This window comes from Suricata suricatta, chromosome 10, assembly GCF_006229205.1.
Source record: "Suricata suricatta isolate VVHF042 chromosome 10, meerkat_22Aug2017_6uvM2_HiC, whole genome shotgun sequence".
Classification (NCBI taxonomy): Eukaryota; Metazoa; Chordata; class Mammalia; order Carnivora; family Herpestidae; genus Suricata; species Suricata suricatta.
The window spans coordinates 20,177,828-20,195,486 of record NC_043709.1 but is presented as its reverse complement, the minus strand read 5'-3'; the positions used below and the strand labels follow the sequence as shown (position 1 = coordinate 20,195,486).

The 17,659-nt window shown below is 39.7% G+C and overlaps 1 protein-coding gene across 2 annotated transcripts in view; it reads left to right on the top strand.

The window, feature by feature from the left end:
* Window positions 1-16,732, top strand: part of SLC17A8 (solute carrier family 17 member 8) — a 45,555-nt gene extending 28,823 nt beyond the window's left edge. The window contains exons 7-12 of one of the 2 annotated variants that reach the window (XM_029954649.1): window positions 53-192; window positions 317-466; window positions 1,539-1,671; window positions 8,378-8,488; window positions 12,727-12,854; window positions 14,978-16,732. In XM_029954649.1, coding sequence (XP_029810509.1) covers window positions 53-192; window positions 317-466; window positions 1,539-1,671; window positions 8,378-8,488; window positions 12,727-12,854; window positions 14,978-15,319 — 1,004 coding nt within the window. In that variant the 3' untranslated portion in view covers window positions 15,320-16,732. The remainder of the gene's footprint in view (window positions 1-52; window positions 193-316; window positions 467-1,538; window positions 1,672-8,377; window positions 8,489-12,726; window positions 12,855-14,977) is intronic. The other variant, XM_029954650.1, reaches the window with a different exon arrangement.
* The last annotated feature ends 927 nt before the right edge of the window (window positions 16,733-17,659 follow it).

The window sequence follows — 17,659 nt, the reverse complement described above, 5'->3', positions numbered from 1 at the left end:
GAGACAGAAGACCAGGAAACCATATCATTAAACCTTTTGTTTTTTACTGCAGGTATGTTTGGGATTATTTGGTACACATTTTGGCTGCTGCAGGCTTATGAGTGTCCCGCTGCTCACCCAACCATATCCAGTGAGGAGAGGACCTACATAGAAACAAGTATAGGAGAAGGAGCCCATGTGGTTAGTCTCAGTGTAAGTAGGGATGGACAGATGAAGACTTTGCCTCTTTTCTCCTGCTCTTAGTGATTGCGTTGTCCTCTCAAGAAAAATAGTATGTCAATATAGTCACTAAAAATCTGGTATTTTTGCTCTCTAGAAATTTAACACACCGTGGAAAAGATTTTTCACATCGTTGCCAGTTTATGCAATCATTGTGGCAAATTTTTGCAGAAGCTGGACCTTTTATTTGCTGTTAATAAGTCAGCCTGCTTATTTTGAAGAGGTCTTTGGATTTGCAATAAGTAAGGTAAACACATAGATACTTCAAATGTTCTTGAACCTTAAACCTCTTGCTTCTACTGAGAAAATCTTTGCACTATAAAATAATTAAATTTCTGATCAAAATTTATAACAGTTCTGTGACACCTAATAACCTAGAGGTCAGGCAAGTTACACATTCTGGGCACAGTATACATAGCTATTTAATTTCTTCTTCATAAGGATAAGAACTGTTTTAAGCTGCTTTTAAGGACTTATGTTCTATTCGATCTCAAAGTGTTTCTGAAACTAAACTCACAAACTGCGTATTAGATAATAATAAAAAGATTTGAAGGTAAGAGGGTTTTTTTTCTTTTTATCAGTTACTCAGTGATTAGCAATAAGTGCCTTAAAGCTTATTTTGCAGACCACCTTTCTCTCTATAATGGTAGTTATAGCAATAACAACCATTGTCTTGTGTGGTTTAGAAACAACCTCTTTAAAAATGTCCCCAGCCACTGTGATTAGGTTGTCTGCATTTCAGGGAGGAAAGATATAGATGGTGACACATACATCATCATCATGAAAGAATTAACCACCTTCCTACAGGAAAAGAACAGCTGCCTAGTAGAGGTAGATGTTTGCATAGCTCCAGGTTCTGTCTGGAGTGACCATGGCGGAGCTATATATATATATGTGTGTATATATATATCTATATATACACACATATATATATCTATACATACACACACACATATATATACATGTGTGTATATATATATATATATATATATATATATAGTCAAGTCCTAGAGGTTGCCATCCATGAATGCTCACTCTGTGCCAACTGTTTAACTACCATGTGCTGGGCCCTGTGGCAGGTGCTGGGGCCTCTGTGATGAATACAAGTCAGGTCTGTCCTCAAAGAGCTTCCAGTCTGGTGGGAGATACAAGTCTATACTTAAAATCATTCACTTATTTGTTATTTATTACAAAATCCAGGCCTATCTGGGTCCCATATAATTAGATGATTAAACTTGGTGAGGGGTGGGCAAGGAATTGGGGAAGTGCATCTGTCGGAAGCAGCTAAAAATAGCGCATTGGGTTTTTTTTCTCTCCAGGTGGGTCTCCTGTCAGCAGTCCCACACATGGTTATGACCATCATTGTGCCGATTGGAGGACAATTGGCTGATTACTTAAGAAGCAGAAAAATTTTGACCACAACTGCTGTCAGAAAAATCATGAACTGTGGAGGTACGATGGATTTCATAGGTGGCTGAAGTAGACTTTACAGAAAGAGGTGAACTGCAGAGCCTATGTTGGGGGTTCTGCATAATCATTAGAAAAGATCTTAAAGGCCCCTAGATCCATCTCCCAGCAGATACTTGAGCCTCCATCACATCCCAGCTCGTGCAGCCTGAGATAGGACAACTTAGTTAGTAAATCAATTCTCACCTCCAACTGCAGAAATGCTTCTTTCATTTACTCTTAAGCCAAAGCAAACTGATTTCCTGTGACGTAGCTTTATTGTTTACCCTTCCCATACATTCTCCCATGGACATAATCCTTTGCTTATGTAGCTTATTCCCTAATCCCTTTCTGTATATACAGGTTTTAGTAAGAAACACAAGAAAAATATTTCCTCTGAATAGTCTTTCTTAACGTATGCATGGTGTACACACACACACACACACACACACACACACACACACATCCATTCACACACTTCTCTTTTCTGCTTTTATTTAGCTTCTGCTTTATGTTTTGATTTTGCAAAGACAAATTAGAAGCTGGCTGATTTTCCAAAAGAGGGAGGTAAAAGTAATCATGAACCCCTACAATGTTTATGACCTCTCACCTTTTTTAAACCTTCTACTTTTTTTAAAATCTTTTTTTTTGTTTGTTTCTGGGTTTAAATTAGCATTTATTGTATGCTTTCTGTGTCAGACACTAAGCTATGTCCTACTGTGGTTTACAGTGAAGAAACTGGGGTAAAACAAGGTGACTTGCTCACATGGCAGATCCTGCTCAAGATCTCTGTCTGAGCTCATTGTCCCAGTCACAGTAGCTACGCCTGGGGACGAAGGTCAGGGTGGGCAAGCAGGAGGTGGAGAACAGTGCCATCTATGGGTGAAAGGTCACAACTGCAATATTAAGTTGGAAAGGAGGGAAGGGGTGGACTATCACTCTAGATTAGATGGGTCAGGACCACTTAAAAGTGAAGATTATATGGAGACTACATAAGAGCAGACATAATCTGATCCAACAGTATTTCGTGTAAAGAGTCTGGCCAGTGAGCTTGGGAATAATCTGTTGGCATCAGGTCTCCCAGCAGTTTGACTGCTGGTCCCAGGCAGAGATGTTTGGCCCTGCCATTGATGTGAACTTCTCTATGGGAGGCCGAAGGTTGGCAGGTATGGATCTGCTGCTCTCTGGCAGGTGATAGGTGAAGCTCTAAGGCACTGCATTCAAAGTAGCTGAGGTAGACAGTATATGGCCCCCAAAGATGTCCATGTTCAAATTACCAGAATTTGTGCTTGTGTTTCCCTTTATGACAAAAGGAACTTTGAAGATGTGATTAAGTTAAGGACCTTGAGATGGGGAGATGATCTTGGATTATCTGGGTGGACCCAATGTAATCCCAGGGTTCCTTGTAAGAGGAGGCAGGAGGGACAGAGTTGGAGAAGGAGATATGATGGTAGAGGCAAGCACCAGAGTGATACAGCTGCAATCCAAGGAGTGCGGGCGGGCTCTAGAGGCTGGGAAAAGCAAGACTAGAGTTTTCCTTAAAGCCTCCAGAAGGAACACGGTTCTGCTAACATCTTGATTTTAGCTCTCTAGGAACCATTTTAGATTTCTGACCTCTAGGACTATACAGTAATACATTTGGGTGGTTAAAACTAGTAAATTTGTAATAATTTGTTACAACAGCAATCAGAAACGCATACAGGAGCCACTCCTCTGATTATCATATTGTGCTTAGCTGAATAGCCCTCCACAGCAGGCTCTAGATATCTCTTTCCATCTCTTGCTTACTCCCTTGCTCTTTTTTTTTTTTACTTTTAAAAAATGTTTTTTATTTATTTTTGAGAGACAGAGACAGAGTGTGTTATCAGGGGAGGGTCAGAGAGAGAGGGAGATACAGAATCAGAAGCAGGCTCCAGGCTCTGAGCTGTCAGCACAGAGCCTGATGCGGGGCTCAAACCCATGAAATGTGAGATCATGACCCAAGCCAAAGCTGGGCGCTTAACTGACTGAGCCACCCAGGTGCCCCTACTCCCTTGCTCTTGACCGTCAGTTCTGTTCATCTTCACTTTTCACCCTAGTCTTCTCCACACATGCTCTCACATGAGTTTGTCCTTCTTCTTGTGAGGTCTATGTCAGCCTCCAGTGACTGCTCCTTCCTCTGCATACACTTGGTTGGTACCTCATCATGAACTACCTTATTATACCTCTTGCAAGAAAGTATTTTAGCACTTTTCAGCAAAAGTAATAGCATGTGCAATGGCCCTGAGGCAGGTATTAATGTGGCATGTTAGAGAGCAGAGGGGAGGAAAGTCAGAATGGCTGGAGCTTAACGAGTGAGGTGGAGAGTGACTGGAGATGGGACCAGAATGCTTGATGAGGTCCAGATCTCGGGAGGCTTTGTAGAAATGTGCAAAGCTCGGGTTTTATTAGAGATGCGATGGGAAGCAAGCAGAGAGTTTAAAGCAGGAAAAGTGACATGATTTGATTTATATTTTCACATCTGATAGAACATAGAACACAAGAGTAAAAGAAGGGAGACCAGCTAGGAGGCTATTTTGGTTATTCTTAGGTAAAGTGGTGTCAATGGAGGTGGAGAGAATGGATTTTTAAATTCTCTGAGCCCAACTTTCTTCTTTAAAATCTGAATAATAGTATTTACTTTCAATTATTGTTACAAATGTTTAGTGAGACAACTGCACCTAGAATGGGTTCAACCTATAGAAGGTTTTCGGTAGATGTGAATGCGTTTTTCGTCTCCTGTGTTTAAGTTACTAACAAAACAGAAGCTTTTCTAAGGAGGCATTCAATAAATATTTGCTATTAAAATGTATTTCCTATGGCCAAAAATATGCAACCTCCTAACCTGAAACTTGAAAGAAAATTCTGGATTTCAACTTCATTTGTACAACCTTTTCTGAGCCAGATGCCTTGGAGACTGAACATTTTTATAGGAATGTCTTGTTTGTGTTTAATTTTGCCCCAATCACTTTAGCCATTGTTCCTCCACAATCAATAGTGTTGGCATTGGGGGTAGGGGTTGGTGGTGAGAATTCTCAAAGATCTTAAAGTGTTAAAGTGACTATTGAAAACAAATATCTTTCCCCCCACAAGACTAGAATGCAAACATAGAACCTCCTTAGCCACCCTCCCATCTTAAAAAAAACCCAAAACTCCAAAACCTCTTCACATATCTTGCTATCATTTTTTATTTTGAAATAGCAGGACCAGTGAGTTCTACATAAAATGTTTTAAAAAATGGTTGTCCTATTTTGCTTCTATACAAAGATGCTAGACTAGAAATAAATACGTGAGGAGAGAGTTTTGTGCCATGACTGAACAAACCAGATTGATTTGTGACATAATGAAGCACTTGCATGATCTTATAGATAATTTTAGTTGGTTTCATGTTCTCTAAGAAGACATATAGAGGACATTTCTTATCTGAGGAGGCTAACACATTTCCTAGAGTCTGTCACTTTCTTTTCTTTCCATAGGCAAGCGATGTTTGCTGCTAGAATCATTTAAAGCAAACAGATCACCTAAGACCTGAAGATCTGTTCTAGTTCATTCTCAATCAGGGCACATTTCCAAGATCCTCAAAAACAGATGTCAAATCCTGTACTTCCCTCTATCGTACTTGTAAAGTGTGACTGAGGTAAAAAATTCTAGTTGGCTCCATCAGTTGCCTGTTAGATTGTTTTAATATGAAGTGACTATTTTTCTCAGACCTTTAAATCCTAGTTAAGTTTTTCTGGTCAGTTCTGAATAGGTTCACTTTCAAGGTCTTTTGATCATTCTAAAGTTCAAATCTTATACTTAACCTCCTGAAACATACAGTCAGTCCTATCTCTAGCATTTTTTTACTATAGATAGAAACTATTTAAGCTCTTAAATGTTTCCCCCACCCCCTTTGGAAATCTACTAACTATTTGGCAAAGATCATTTCCCCCCCTTACAGATGAACCCGTTTCACTTGTAAGTTTTATTCTTCACAAAATGTCTCCATTCTAATTCTTTGGAGGAATTAATTTTTCAGTACAACCTTTGTCTAGAGTACTAAGGTAAAAAAAAGTTTCAACCAGGGGCTCCTGGGTGGCTCAGTCGATAAAGCGTCAAACTCTTGATTTCTGCTCAGGTCATGATCTCATGGTTTGAGATCAAGTCCTGTGTTGGGCTCAGCACTGCCAGTGTGGAGCCTGCTTGGAATTCCGTCTTCCCCGGCGCCCCCCCCCCCCCCCCCCCCACCTCTCCCCTAAGGGCTCATGCATATTCTCTCTCTCTCTCTTTCTCTCTCTCTCTCTCTCTCAAAATGACTAAGTAAAACTAAAAAGAAAAGAAGTTTCAGCCAGGTGTCTTGTTACTTAAAATGGGCCACTTCAAAAACACTTTTAATTAGTATATAAAATACTAGCAATTTTTCCCTATGTATATTTTTAAATCTTGAAACAAAATTAACAAGCAGTGGTGGTATAAAGCCCCCAGTTGAAAAGCACCACCATCTCCCATTTCATCTGATTCTCTTTGAATGGCCATCTAAAACCATTACTGATGCTTGCTTTATTTCTCTGATAGTTTTGAGAAATGAGCTCAGAAGATAAGCAATTCACCAAGTTCTACAAAAGGTGCTTTAGCTTGTATTTCAATCTAACTGTCTTGATTCCAGGTCCCATTTTCTTCCCTTTACATTAATTCATTAGCCATTTATTGAGTGCCTGCTACATGCCAGCCAGGCTCTGTGCTATATGCTTGGTATCTTTCTGGATAACATCACAGTTTGTGGCCGAGGCAGAAACGCAAATGAAAAATTACAAAGCAATGTTGAAAGGTTCTGTAATATGAGTAAGAAAAAAGAGCTATCAGCTTCACCAGTGCAGGGAAGGGCAGGGTTGTCAGAGACACTTCCTAGAAGTAATATTTGAAAGGATAGTAAGGTTGCTCCAGAAAAAGAGAAGTAAGTGGCTGGAGAAGAGTATTGGAGGCAAAGAAAGAGCCTGTAAAAATACGTCACATGGATGAAGCAGTGTTATGAGTAGGAAATGCTCATAGATCTATGTGACTACAGCAGAGGGCTTTATGTGGGCCAGGGGCAGGGCGGTGAGTCCTGGCAGATGAAACTGGACCAGCATGGGAGGCTTATTATATGGGCTGTACTGATAATGTGGGACCCTTGACAAAAGTTTTAAGCAAAAGGGCAATGGAGTAAATGTGTGGTTTAGAGAGATAGTGATGTGGAGAATGGGTCAGAGGAAGAAGAGATGGGATAAAGGATCTATTGGATTTGCTTAGATGAGAAGTAGTGGGACCCAGGAACGAGACAGTGGCAGAGGATAAACAGAGGTCATGGTTGACACCCACAGATTCGTATGTGAAAGCTGAGGAAGAGTGAGAAGTGTCTAAGATGATTCTGCGATTTGTACACGTGACTTTTGGTTGACTTTTTTTAAAAGATTTTTTTAAGTAATCTCTATGCCAAGTGTGGGGTATGACTCAAAACCCCAAGATCAAGAGTCACATGCTCCAATGACTAAGCCAGCCAGGCATCCCGCTTTTGGTTGACTTTTGAGCTGTGTTCATGTGACAGGGACTGCCCTTGAGGCCTTATATACCCAATTTTATTTAATCTTCCAGCATCCTACAAGTTTGTATCATTAGCCCCATTTTTGAGAATGAGGCATCTAAGGGGTGGAGTGACTTGTTCATGGACACATAATTAGTGATTTTGTGGTAGAACCTGAACCCAGGCTTGTCTGAACCTAAAGTCTGGGTTATAAACATAGGTCGATAGATTAATTCTATCTATTATGGTTTTTGAGGTGACTACAGGACAGTTGGGTGGAGATGTCTGGAATCAGCAGACAGTCTTCAGAATGAAGCATCATTGTCTTCTCCTCCCAGGGCATTTAATATGCCTGGAAATGGCACTTACATTATCTTTCGGTCTGCTGTTGCCTGAACTCAAGTGTGTGTGCATGTATGTACGTGTATGTGTGTGGTATGTGTTTTGTGAAAAGGGGCATTTTCATAATTTCTTCACCCTTTTTTATTGTACTGTGTCGTAACCCGACCTCAGTGTTGCTCAGGATAGGAGACGACCACGCAGAATTAGCTGCGTGGCCCAGTGCTCAGTACTGGATTCAGTTATTTAGAATGAAAGGAACAGAAAGTACTTTTTTCCTGCTGTATTTCTATGCAAATGTCTCATGGCTTTTATAAAGAGGCCTGAGAGTTTGGTGAACTTCTGAAAGGGAAAAATTTTGCCTTCTGCTTTACAAGAGATGAGGTTCTGCTTTTTGTTTCTGATATTCTCTACAGTGTTCTGGTCATTTCTGGTGATATATGTTAGTGTTGTCATTGTATTTTCTTGTGAGAGGCCATAACTTATATAACCAAAGAGAGGATCATTACACATTACCCATGAAGCAACTGATAATAAACATCCCCTATCCCAGGCGCATCATTGGAACCTGCTGATACTGCTCAGTATCCATTGTGCACCAGAGTGCATGTTGGAAGGCTCACAGAACACCTGGGTAATATTAGCATAGTCATGTAGTCATGAAGCACCCAAGTAATATTTTAAGCAATGTGTCAGAATGTACATCCTAAAAAACTAGGCCCATGGAAAAATGAATAGATTCTTATTTGATAAATTCATGAACTAAGCCGACTGACATGAAAACAATATTTTTTTTCCTGCTGTTTGCATTTGCAGGTTTTGGCATGGAAGCAACCCTACTCCTGGTGGTTGGCTTTTCCCATACCAAAGGGGTGGCCATCTCCTTTCTGGTGCTTGCTGTAGGATTTAGTGGCTTTGCTATTTCAGGTGAGGCATCCTTTGGTTTTCCAAATCTTTTCTACAGATTCAGCAAGCCTTGGGAGGAAGGAAGGAGAAGAATGTTGTATTACTTTCCTTTAGTAGCCAGGTAATTCCCAAGGGGCAGGCTACTGGCTCGAGAATTTCATCATGTGAGAATGACTTTGTAAGATCACTGAGGACTAGGCTTAGGAGCCTAGGCAAGCTGGAATTGCCCCTGCCTCCCTGCTTGGAAGAAGACACAGAGTGCAGGCAACCCCCCTAAGCTGTGGGCAGAGGCACAAGCATGTGTTCTGGGTTAAGTGTCACTTGACACTTCAGGACCAGGTCACTCTTCCTCACAGAGGCTCTTGATTTTTCTGTCTTCACCTCTAACTAGAGATGGCTAATATTAGCTCAAAAGTCAGATGATGTAGTCATTTGACGTAGTGTCATAAAATCAGATTTTTAGAGTGGAAAGCCTCTTTGGAAGCTTTTGTCTTCTGTGTAGCTTTCATTTTCCAAAGAAGGAAATGCAGAGGGGAAGTGACTTTCTCAACAGATGAGAGTACATGGTAAGAATAATAATGACGGTGAAAGCTAACTTTGACCCAGCACAACTCTGTGCCTGGGATTGCTCAAAGCCCTCTGTGCAATTCGAACACTACCCTAGGTGGCATCAGTCTCCTCATTTCTCAGGAGCAGAGACCAGTCTACTTACTGTTACCATGTGGCAGGCCAGGGTGCTATTGTATCGTGTCTTATGGGCTTCAGAAGCTACCTATGCAAAACTGGGCGAAAAAATAAAATTTAGTTTTTTTTTTTACCTTTAAAACATACTGTAACACTGACAATGATCACTTACAGAGCAGTTTACATATATGATGTGTATCTCACAACAGTGTGAAGCAAGTAGGTAATACCGCTATTTAAACTGATGAGGTACCTAAAACTCAGAAAAAGTAGATATTTTTCTCTGGCATACAACTGGTGGCAGAGGAAGAAGTAAAGTGCAGTTCTGGCCGGCTCCTTGCTAGTGCGCTATCATTCCAGGCTGCCTGAAAGATCAGAAGATGAATGTCCCAAGATGGAAAAATGTGGAACCTCTGGTAGTTTTCTAAACCAACCTAAAACAAAGCCTTGATCTTTTCCAAATAAATAGAGCTGTTAAACAGTGAAATTTGGGGGAAAAAACTCAGAGCTGTCAGCACAGAGCCTGACTCAGCGATCTAACTCATAAGCAGTGAGATTATGACCTGAGCCAAAGTCAGATGCTCAACTGACTGAGCCACCCAGCTGCCCCCCCCAACTCTATTTTAAATAAGAGTAGCTTGCAACCAAGAACTTGGGTTTGGAAATGAATAGACCTATCTTTGAGGTCTCTCTTTACTACTTGCTACTTATAAAAGAAAAAACTGGCTAATTTATTTAAATTCTCAAGCCCCGGTTTCCTCACTCAGAAATTAGAGAGGTATAATGACAACCTCACAGGGTTGTTGGGGGATCCCAATGAACTTCAGATAATTCGTGCATTCACTCATACTTCCTATGATCCAGTTGTTGTTTTCAGCACTAGGGATATTGCAGTGAAAAAAAACCAGATGGTGCCCTCCTAAAGTTTACATTCTAGTGGAAATAAAGCATTTGAACCCCTTAGTCCAGTGCCAGATGCACAACAAAATGAATAAGTATTCAGTATTGTAAATTGTGTTGTTTAGTTGTTATACACTTTAGCCAAGAGCTTCTCAAACTTTGATGCCTATCCAAATCACCCTAGGATCTTACAGAATGCAGATTCTGATTCAGCAGGTTCAGGGTGGGGCCTGAAATTCTGCATTTCTAACAAGCTCCCTAGTGATGCTGATGCCACTGACCTTTGGTCTATACTTTGAGCAGCAAAGATAGAGCAATCATGACTTATTTTCAGTAGCTGTCGTGGAACAACTTCCCCTGATAGCTCTGTGATATGAAAGGGATTCATATCCTGTCCTCAGCAGTAATGAAATATTTCACATTGTTCCTGGATTGCCAATTATGCCGTGATCAGGAGGAGAGAAACCCAATATACCAAAAAACAGTACTGCCATTTTTTTTTAGCACTTACTCAACGCTAGCAACCTTTTGACATATCTCCTTTAATCCTCATGACAAGCCTATGAGAAGGATGTTGCTATATCCATTTTACCAGAGTGAGGACACTGGCGGCTTAGAAAGGAGACTTAATTTGCTCACAGAAATTGAGTGGCTTGGGTTGGAAAAAAGGTTTATCTGACCCATCAGTGACACTGTGGGAGGGACTATGGCCCTGGGGGTGGTGATTCCTTAGGATCTGCTATCTGCCAACTTTATAATGGGCTTGGGATGCCAGGGAAGAATGATACCATTAGGGAATTGATTATCAACAAGAGAGGTGAGGCAGGTGAGATTAGGCAGGGTGGTATTTACTTTGAGAAATGTCCTATGTAGAGAAGACAGACTCTCCCAACTCATGTGCATTTTTTTTAATCTGCTAAAAAATAATCTATCAGTATCTCAGTTTTTCAAAGATTTTTTTCTCTTAAATACCAGGATTGTGCAGCTAGAAATCTAAATGGCTTTTCTCACATTATCTTTAGCTGAACGCAGATGCCTAGAATATAATACTCGACGATCATATTAATTGCTTTTTATCTCTGGGTTCTTTTCTAATAAAGTGTTTATCACTTTCAAATCAATAGTAAGATTAATTAATCTTGCAGCTGTTTTATATTCTGATGGTCTGCCACTTGGATCTGAAAGAGAAGGTATATTTATTAAAAAAAGGTTTTCTCAAAATTCTCCCTGAATGAAGGTAGGGGAAAAACAACCAATGTGCCAGGTCAGAGAAAAAAAAATTTTTTTTTTTAATCCTATTTTCAGGTTCTTTGCACACAACAGAGAATTAAAAAGCAAGGCAAAGGAAAACAAAAACATGAATAAATAAAACCTACAATCCCTTGCTGTAATTTCAGTGGCTCAAATGGGTAACTAACCAATTATTTATCAAGTGCATACGATGTACCAGACACTTTGCCAGTTCAGGGGAGATGATGGTAGAGGAGACATATGGAAAACCACCCGTAAAGAACATATCTGTTGGTTTTTACCTCTATATACCATGTACTTAACATACATTATTTAACTGAATTCTTACAACAGTTTTATAAGAATGACTGTCCCCACTTATTGATGAAGAAGCAGAGGTTCAGAAGGTTTAAATGCTTTGTCTTGGTTTGCATGTCAATTAAGCTGCCAGAGGCAGGTCTATTCAACTCAAGAATGCACGCCTGGGCACTCCTGGTAGAGTTGGTTCCCAGGGACGGTGGCCGCCTCTCTCAGAACCTAGCCCCTTCCCCTGTCTTCACTCCTCCGCCTTCATTACACTCATTCTTCTCTCTTGATAAAGAGGTAAATAGTGAAGTGTTGGAAACTCATTTTTTTTACTACTCCTAGCAGCATTATCTTTTGATAGAAGACCTCAAAAGAGCGAGACAATTAGCCCAGTGGCAGCAGTAGGCAGAGTCCTGGGTGCAGTGGAGTCCCTGGTTAGCAGAGCTTAGCTGCTTGCCAAGAGCTCTTGCATACCTACTTCCTGAGGCTCCTCTCACAGCATCATTATGCAGTAGTCATTTTACCTCCGTATTAGAAGGAAACAAAGGCCTAAAAATTATGTATGTGGTAGAAGTAATATTTGAATCCAGATTTACAGACTCCAGATAGAGTATTATGTAAAAATCTCTTGTAAGTTACAGTGGATTCCGCCAATGTTTGTGCAAATGTTTGTTATCAAAAAAGTACCCTTTCCACTGTGCCATGCAGCCGCTAAGATAGGCTTACCGTGGGTGGCCTTTTGGGAGTGAGTTGAGACCTGGTTCGTGGAGTATTATAAGACCCCGTCTGGTTCTAATCAAACTGTAAACAATCAGTGTGGTTGTTTCCTCTGAGTAAGTGTGATCCTTTCAATTTTTAATTATTGCCCAAAACACCATTATTTTGGAATTCCAAACTTACAAGCACAGGTGTCCTAATTCTCCTCATGGAGAACCCGTGGGAGCCATTGCTAATCAATCACAGCACATCTTTCTGCTCATTGCAGACACAGCCCGACAATCCTCAACCCAGCCCTCTTGGTAGAGGTATCCATTGGTCAGATCGCGGAGGAAACCAAATAGATTGATGAGAGTTGGGAAAAGCTGTGTAGTTCCCAAAATGTTCTTGACTCTGATTTTGAGGTTTGGGCTTGCCTGTAGGTTTTAATGTCAACCACCTGGACATTGCCCCGCGCTATGCCAGCATTCTCATGGGCATCTCAAATGGAGTGGGAACCCTCTCTGGAATGGTCTGTCCCCTCATTGTTGGTGCAATGACCAAGCACAAGGTAATGTTCTCTTTTGGGGCTGTGGGTTGCGGTATCAGAGGACTGAAGTACTACACAAATTTGAGATCTCAAAGCCCTGCCCCAGACTGTAAATGTGTGTGTCCTTGACCTTGGCTGAGTCATTTGAACTTCTATTTTTCTTCCTTCTTCTTTATTAAAAAAATTATTGTTTATTGACAGCAACAGGGCTGATTGATCTTTGTTTCCACATTTCTTCAACTGAGAAGTACAAGGGGAGTGTGGAGGTGGGGTCGGGGAGGGAAGTGAACATCGTAAGGACTATTTAGAGACACAGAGAAGAAACTTAGGATAAATAATTTACCCAAGATTGGTTTATAATTCTAAGCAATTAAACTTTATAGCCTGTTTCCATCTATTACTTAGCATGTTCCACTGTAAGGATATTAGCGCTGTTAGACTTCCTTATTATAAAGAAAATGAACAAAACATTAATGGCCTTACCTAAGAACTACAAGGGTGTGGCACTCGGTCATTATTGAGCCTTTGTGTATTCAGATGAGAGTGGGTTGTAGAGAAGGAACCTAGATCTATCCAGATTTCAACCACAGGCTACACGGTTTCTTAATCTCTGTCATTGAAAAGGTTTTAGGATGCTACTTTCCACAAATAGGAATTTTTTTTATTCTATTGAGTTTTTATCCAACTATTTTCTTAGTTGGATTGTCTATTACTAATATGATTTCAGAAATTATTCCAGCTTCTTGGAGGAGAAAGTGTAGGTTAACTTTTCTTATTTTTTGATAGAAAAGGAACATGGGATTTGGGGATTTTAGAGGTGGAAGATCTAGGTTTTCTCTCTTTGTTCATGAGATTATGGGGTGGGTAACATGACTAAAGTCTCAGATATTAACTTCACCTAACTTTATGTATTTTTTGAAGTTTATTTTGTTTATTTTGAGAGAGAGAGAGAGAGAGAGAGAGAGCGAGAGAGCACATGGGAGAGGGGCAGAAAGAGAGGGAGAGGAGAATCCCAAGCAGGCTCACACGAAGCCTGATGTGGGGTTTGGACTCACAAACTGTGAGATCATGACCTGAGCCAAAATCAAGAGTCAGATGCTTAACCAACTGGGCGACTTCACCCGATTTAAAACACATATTCCCGTTATTTTTTGATTTACTGTATTTACACAGAAAACATGATTATAAATAAGTTATTGACAGCTAAGAGTCAGCATTTTCATAATTCAAGTATTGTTATATATCCAACAGCAAATAAGAAGGAGAGCTCTGATATTTAAAATGGTGGGTTTGAAAATGAACTGAGGACTGAAGGGGGAGGGGGAAGAGGGAAGGGGTGATGGTCATGGAGGGGGGCACTTGTGGGGAGAAGCACTGGGTGTTATATGGAAACCAATTTGACAATAAACTATTATAAATAAAAATAAAATGGTGGGTTTCTAAAACAAGTTTAATTTAAGCTACCATGTGAAGAGAAACCCCACTGTATGTTTAAAAGACCTGTGAAATGGTGTTGCATGTATTTTTACATATTGTTTATTTTAAAAAGTATTTTTATAAATTAAAAAAATGCACATTCACTTTCGTCTTTTTAAAAAAAATATTTATTGTAGTGTTAACTCTCATTAAAAAACTTTTTTTTTTGAAGTAACTCTACATCACACATGGGGCTCAAACTCACAACCCCAAGATCAAAAGTCACTTGCTTGGCCAACTGAGCCAGCTAGGCATTCCCTTAACATTCATTTTCTAAACACTCAAATTCTGTTTGGCTCCTGGGCATGCTTCTGATTTATGTGTTCCTTAGATGAACAGCATTACCTTTGGAGTGGGCAGGAGCTTTTGTCCTAGTGAAAGCCTCTGGGATCTATTGTTCATCTCTATCTTTGGTTAAGGGGTGCCTGGGTGGCTCAATTGGTTAAGTGCCTGACTCTTGATTTCAGTTCAGATCATGATTTCACAGTTGTGAGATGAAGCCCCGCACTGGGTTGTGTGCTGACAGCGTGACAACCTGCTTGGGATTCTCTCTCTGTCTCTCTCTCTCTCTCTGCCTCTCCCCTGATCTCATTCTCTGTCAAAATAAATTTTTTTAAATTCTGGTTCTGGTTGAAACAGGTTAATCGGTACTATATTTCCTTGTTCAGACTCGTGAGGAATGGCAGAATGTGTTCCTCATAGCCGCCCTGGTGCACTACAGTGGTGTGATCTTCTATGGGGTCTTTGCTTCTGGAGAGAAACAGGAATGGGCTGACCCGGAGAATCTCTCTGAGGAGAAGTGTGGAATCATTGACCAAGATGAATTAGCTGAGGAGACAGAACTCAACCACGAGAATTTTGCAAGTCCCAAAAAGATGTCTTATGGTGCCACCACCCAGAATTGCGAAATTCAGAAGAAGAAATGGAGAGAACAGAGAGGAATGACCCTCGATGAGGAAGAGCTGACATCCTACCAGAATGAAGAAGGAAACTTCTCAGACACAGCCTAGTGTCTGAAGGGCATTTCCATCTTCTCCTCACCTTAGAACCAGAAAGTATCCATACCTATTGCTTTCCCATAGCCTGGCTTACTAGAGAGCCAAATATGGGGATTCTGAAGGTAGGAGAGGGAGGAAAAGAAACCTAATCAGCAATAGAGGAGAGAAAAGAAAAATATCTTGCAATGACACTTGTGGGTATGGAGCTTGCTGTCAGTTGACAAAATGGGTATAAAAATATAATATTTTTGGATTGGTTGTTGACTCTTCTCAAAGGAGAGTTCTCAAAGGGACTGAACTTGCTCAGAAAGGAATGACTAGAAGAATAAAGGAGACAATACCATGCTGTGCAAAGAAAAATCAAAGGAATTTAGCATATTTTGCCTGAAGGAGAGAGAACAAGAGCTGACACCGCATTTCTGAGGGCAGCCATGCAGAAGAGGGTTTCCTATTCCTAGTGAAGGCTACTGCTCATGGGGACCCTGCATCATGCCAGGTGCTTTATAAGCATTCTCATTTAATTTACACACTGCTATGACATACGTTTCTTATCTTCATTTTACAACCAAGGAAGCTAAAGCAACAGGACATTGATTTGTCAGAGGGCCAGGGCTGAGATTCATTGGGTCCAAAATAGGTGGCAGTTTTGGGGAAGAAGTTTTCACCTCAATGTAGAGAGGCACGTTTTTTAAATAACGAAAACTGAAAATGGAGAGGGTTATCTTGTGGATAATTCCCTATTTTGGTATGCACGGGGAATGGGAAACATTTGGGTGGATGTGGCAGAAAGCATTGTTATTGTATGAGGGACTGGATGCAAAGATCCTGGGTTCAGAGAGAGGTTAGAAGACAAAAAAGAAAAGAAAAGAACACAGAAAGAAAAGAAAAGAAAAACAGAGAAGGAACAATAAGGAACAATAAAAAAGAAAAAAGCTAAATAAGATGGCTAAATTTCTAGGAATCTGGTGTCCAGGATGGCTAAGAAGGGCTTGGCTGAATTCAACCCTTAATAATATCAAGAATGTAGTTAAATAAATACTGTCCCAAATTACTCATACATCTTTAAGACTTTTAGTAATTTAAGAAGTTGGTTCCCGTATTGTATTAGGTAAAATTCTCTTGAAAGAGTCTTCTGTTTTAAAAAATGTATGTCTTTAGCCATTTCTGCTCATCATACTTGGAAGTTTGATCAAACTATGCACAACTGTGATTGAAGTATTCCTAATGGCTGTATTTGGGATGTTATTGAGGAAAACCACAATCTTATGGCAGTAATCATATAGGGAAATGAAACATAAGCATGAAAGAAAACACTTGTGACAACTAGACCGACAGTGTTGAAAAATTCATCTTTAATCTCATACGGCAATAACATGGATACTCTCTGGATAAATTTTAAAATTTAATGACATTTTAAAATTTAAAATTGGCATGTAAAGGATTGTTTGAAAATAAAATTACTTTCCTGTTTATTGGTTTTGAAAATTTCATTTCTACTTTCAGAAGAAAAATATAATATTAAAGAAAAAATATAGATTTACTTGTAGCTTATTATGATAAAGTGGTTTTTTTGGTAATTTTTCTTGTATACATTTCTGATCCCTTATTGTACCAGCAGAGTTGTAGTGTATTTTTAAAAAAGAATAATTTTGAGAGTAAAAAGGAATTGCCTGACTCTAATAAATGATATCCAATATGTCATTGTATATAATTTATGGTATCAAATACTTTAAAATTTATTTCATGAGTGATGCATGTAAGTCCCTTAAAACAGTTCCTGGCATGTAGAAAGTGCTCAATAAACATTAGCTATGATCATCATTCTCATCTTGCAACCTTTTTGGGAATACTTCAGTTGAAAAGAAAGCATGCTATATAAGTTTCATCCATTAGCCATACAATTTATTGTGAAACTTGTGCTGTTTTATAAGTAAAAAAAATGAGAAATTTATGGTAGCCAGTGTTTTATTTTTTCTTCTGTGAATAAAGTCAAACAACTATTTGAAAAACTCATGGTAATCCCTAAGGTGATATTATAAATTGCAATACAGAGTTGTGTTTATTCCATTTAGAGTCAATGTTATATGCAGAAATTCCACATTTTGGTAAGTCAAAGCATTTGAGATTCCTATAACTTGCCCTTCTAATATTCAGAAAGAAACCCTATGGAGCTCTGGATCATGGTGTTAAAAATGAAAACACATTATTTTGTTGTGATGGGTTTTGCAATCGCTGCATTGTACAGGTATTACATTTGAACACCAGGCAGACACAGTTTTCAAGTCATTGTATATTTGTTGCAAATATCCGTCTGTAGCTCAGTCCTTGGAGGCAAACCATAGATTCCTACAG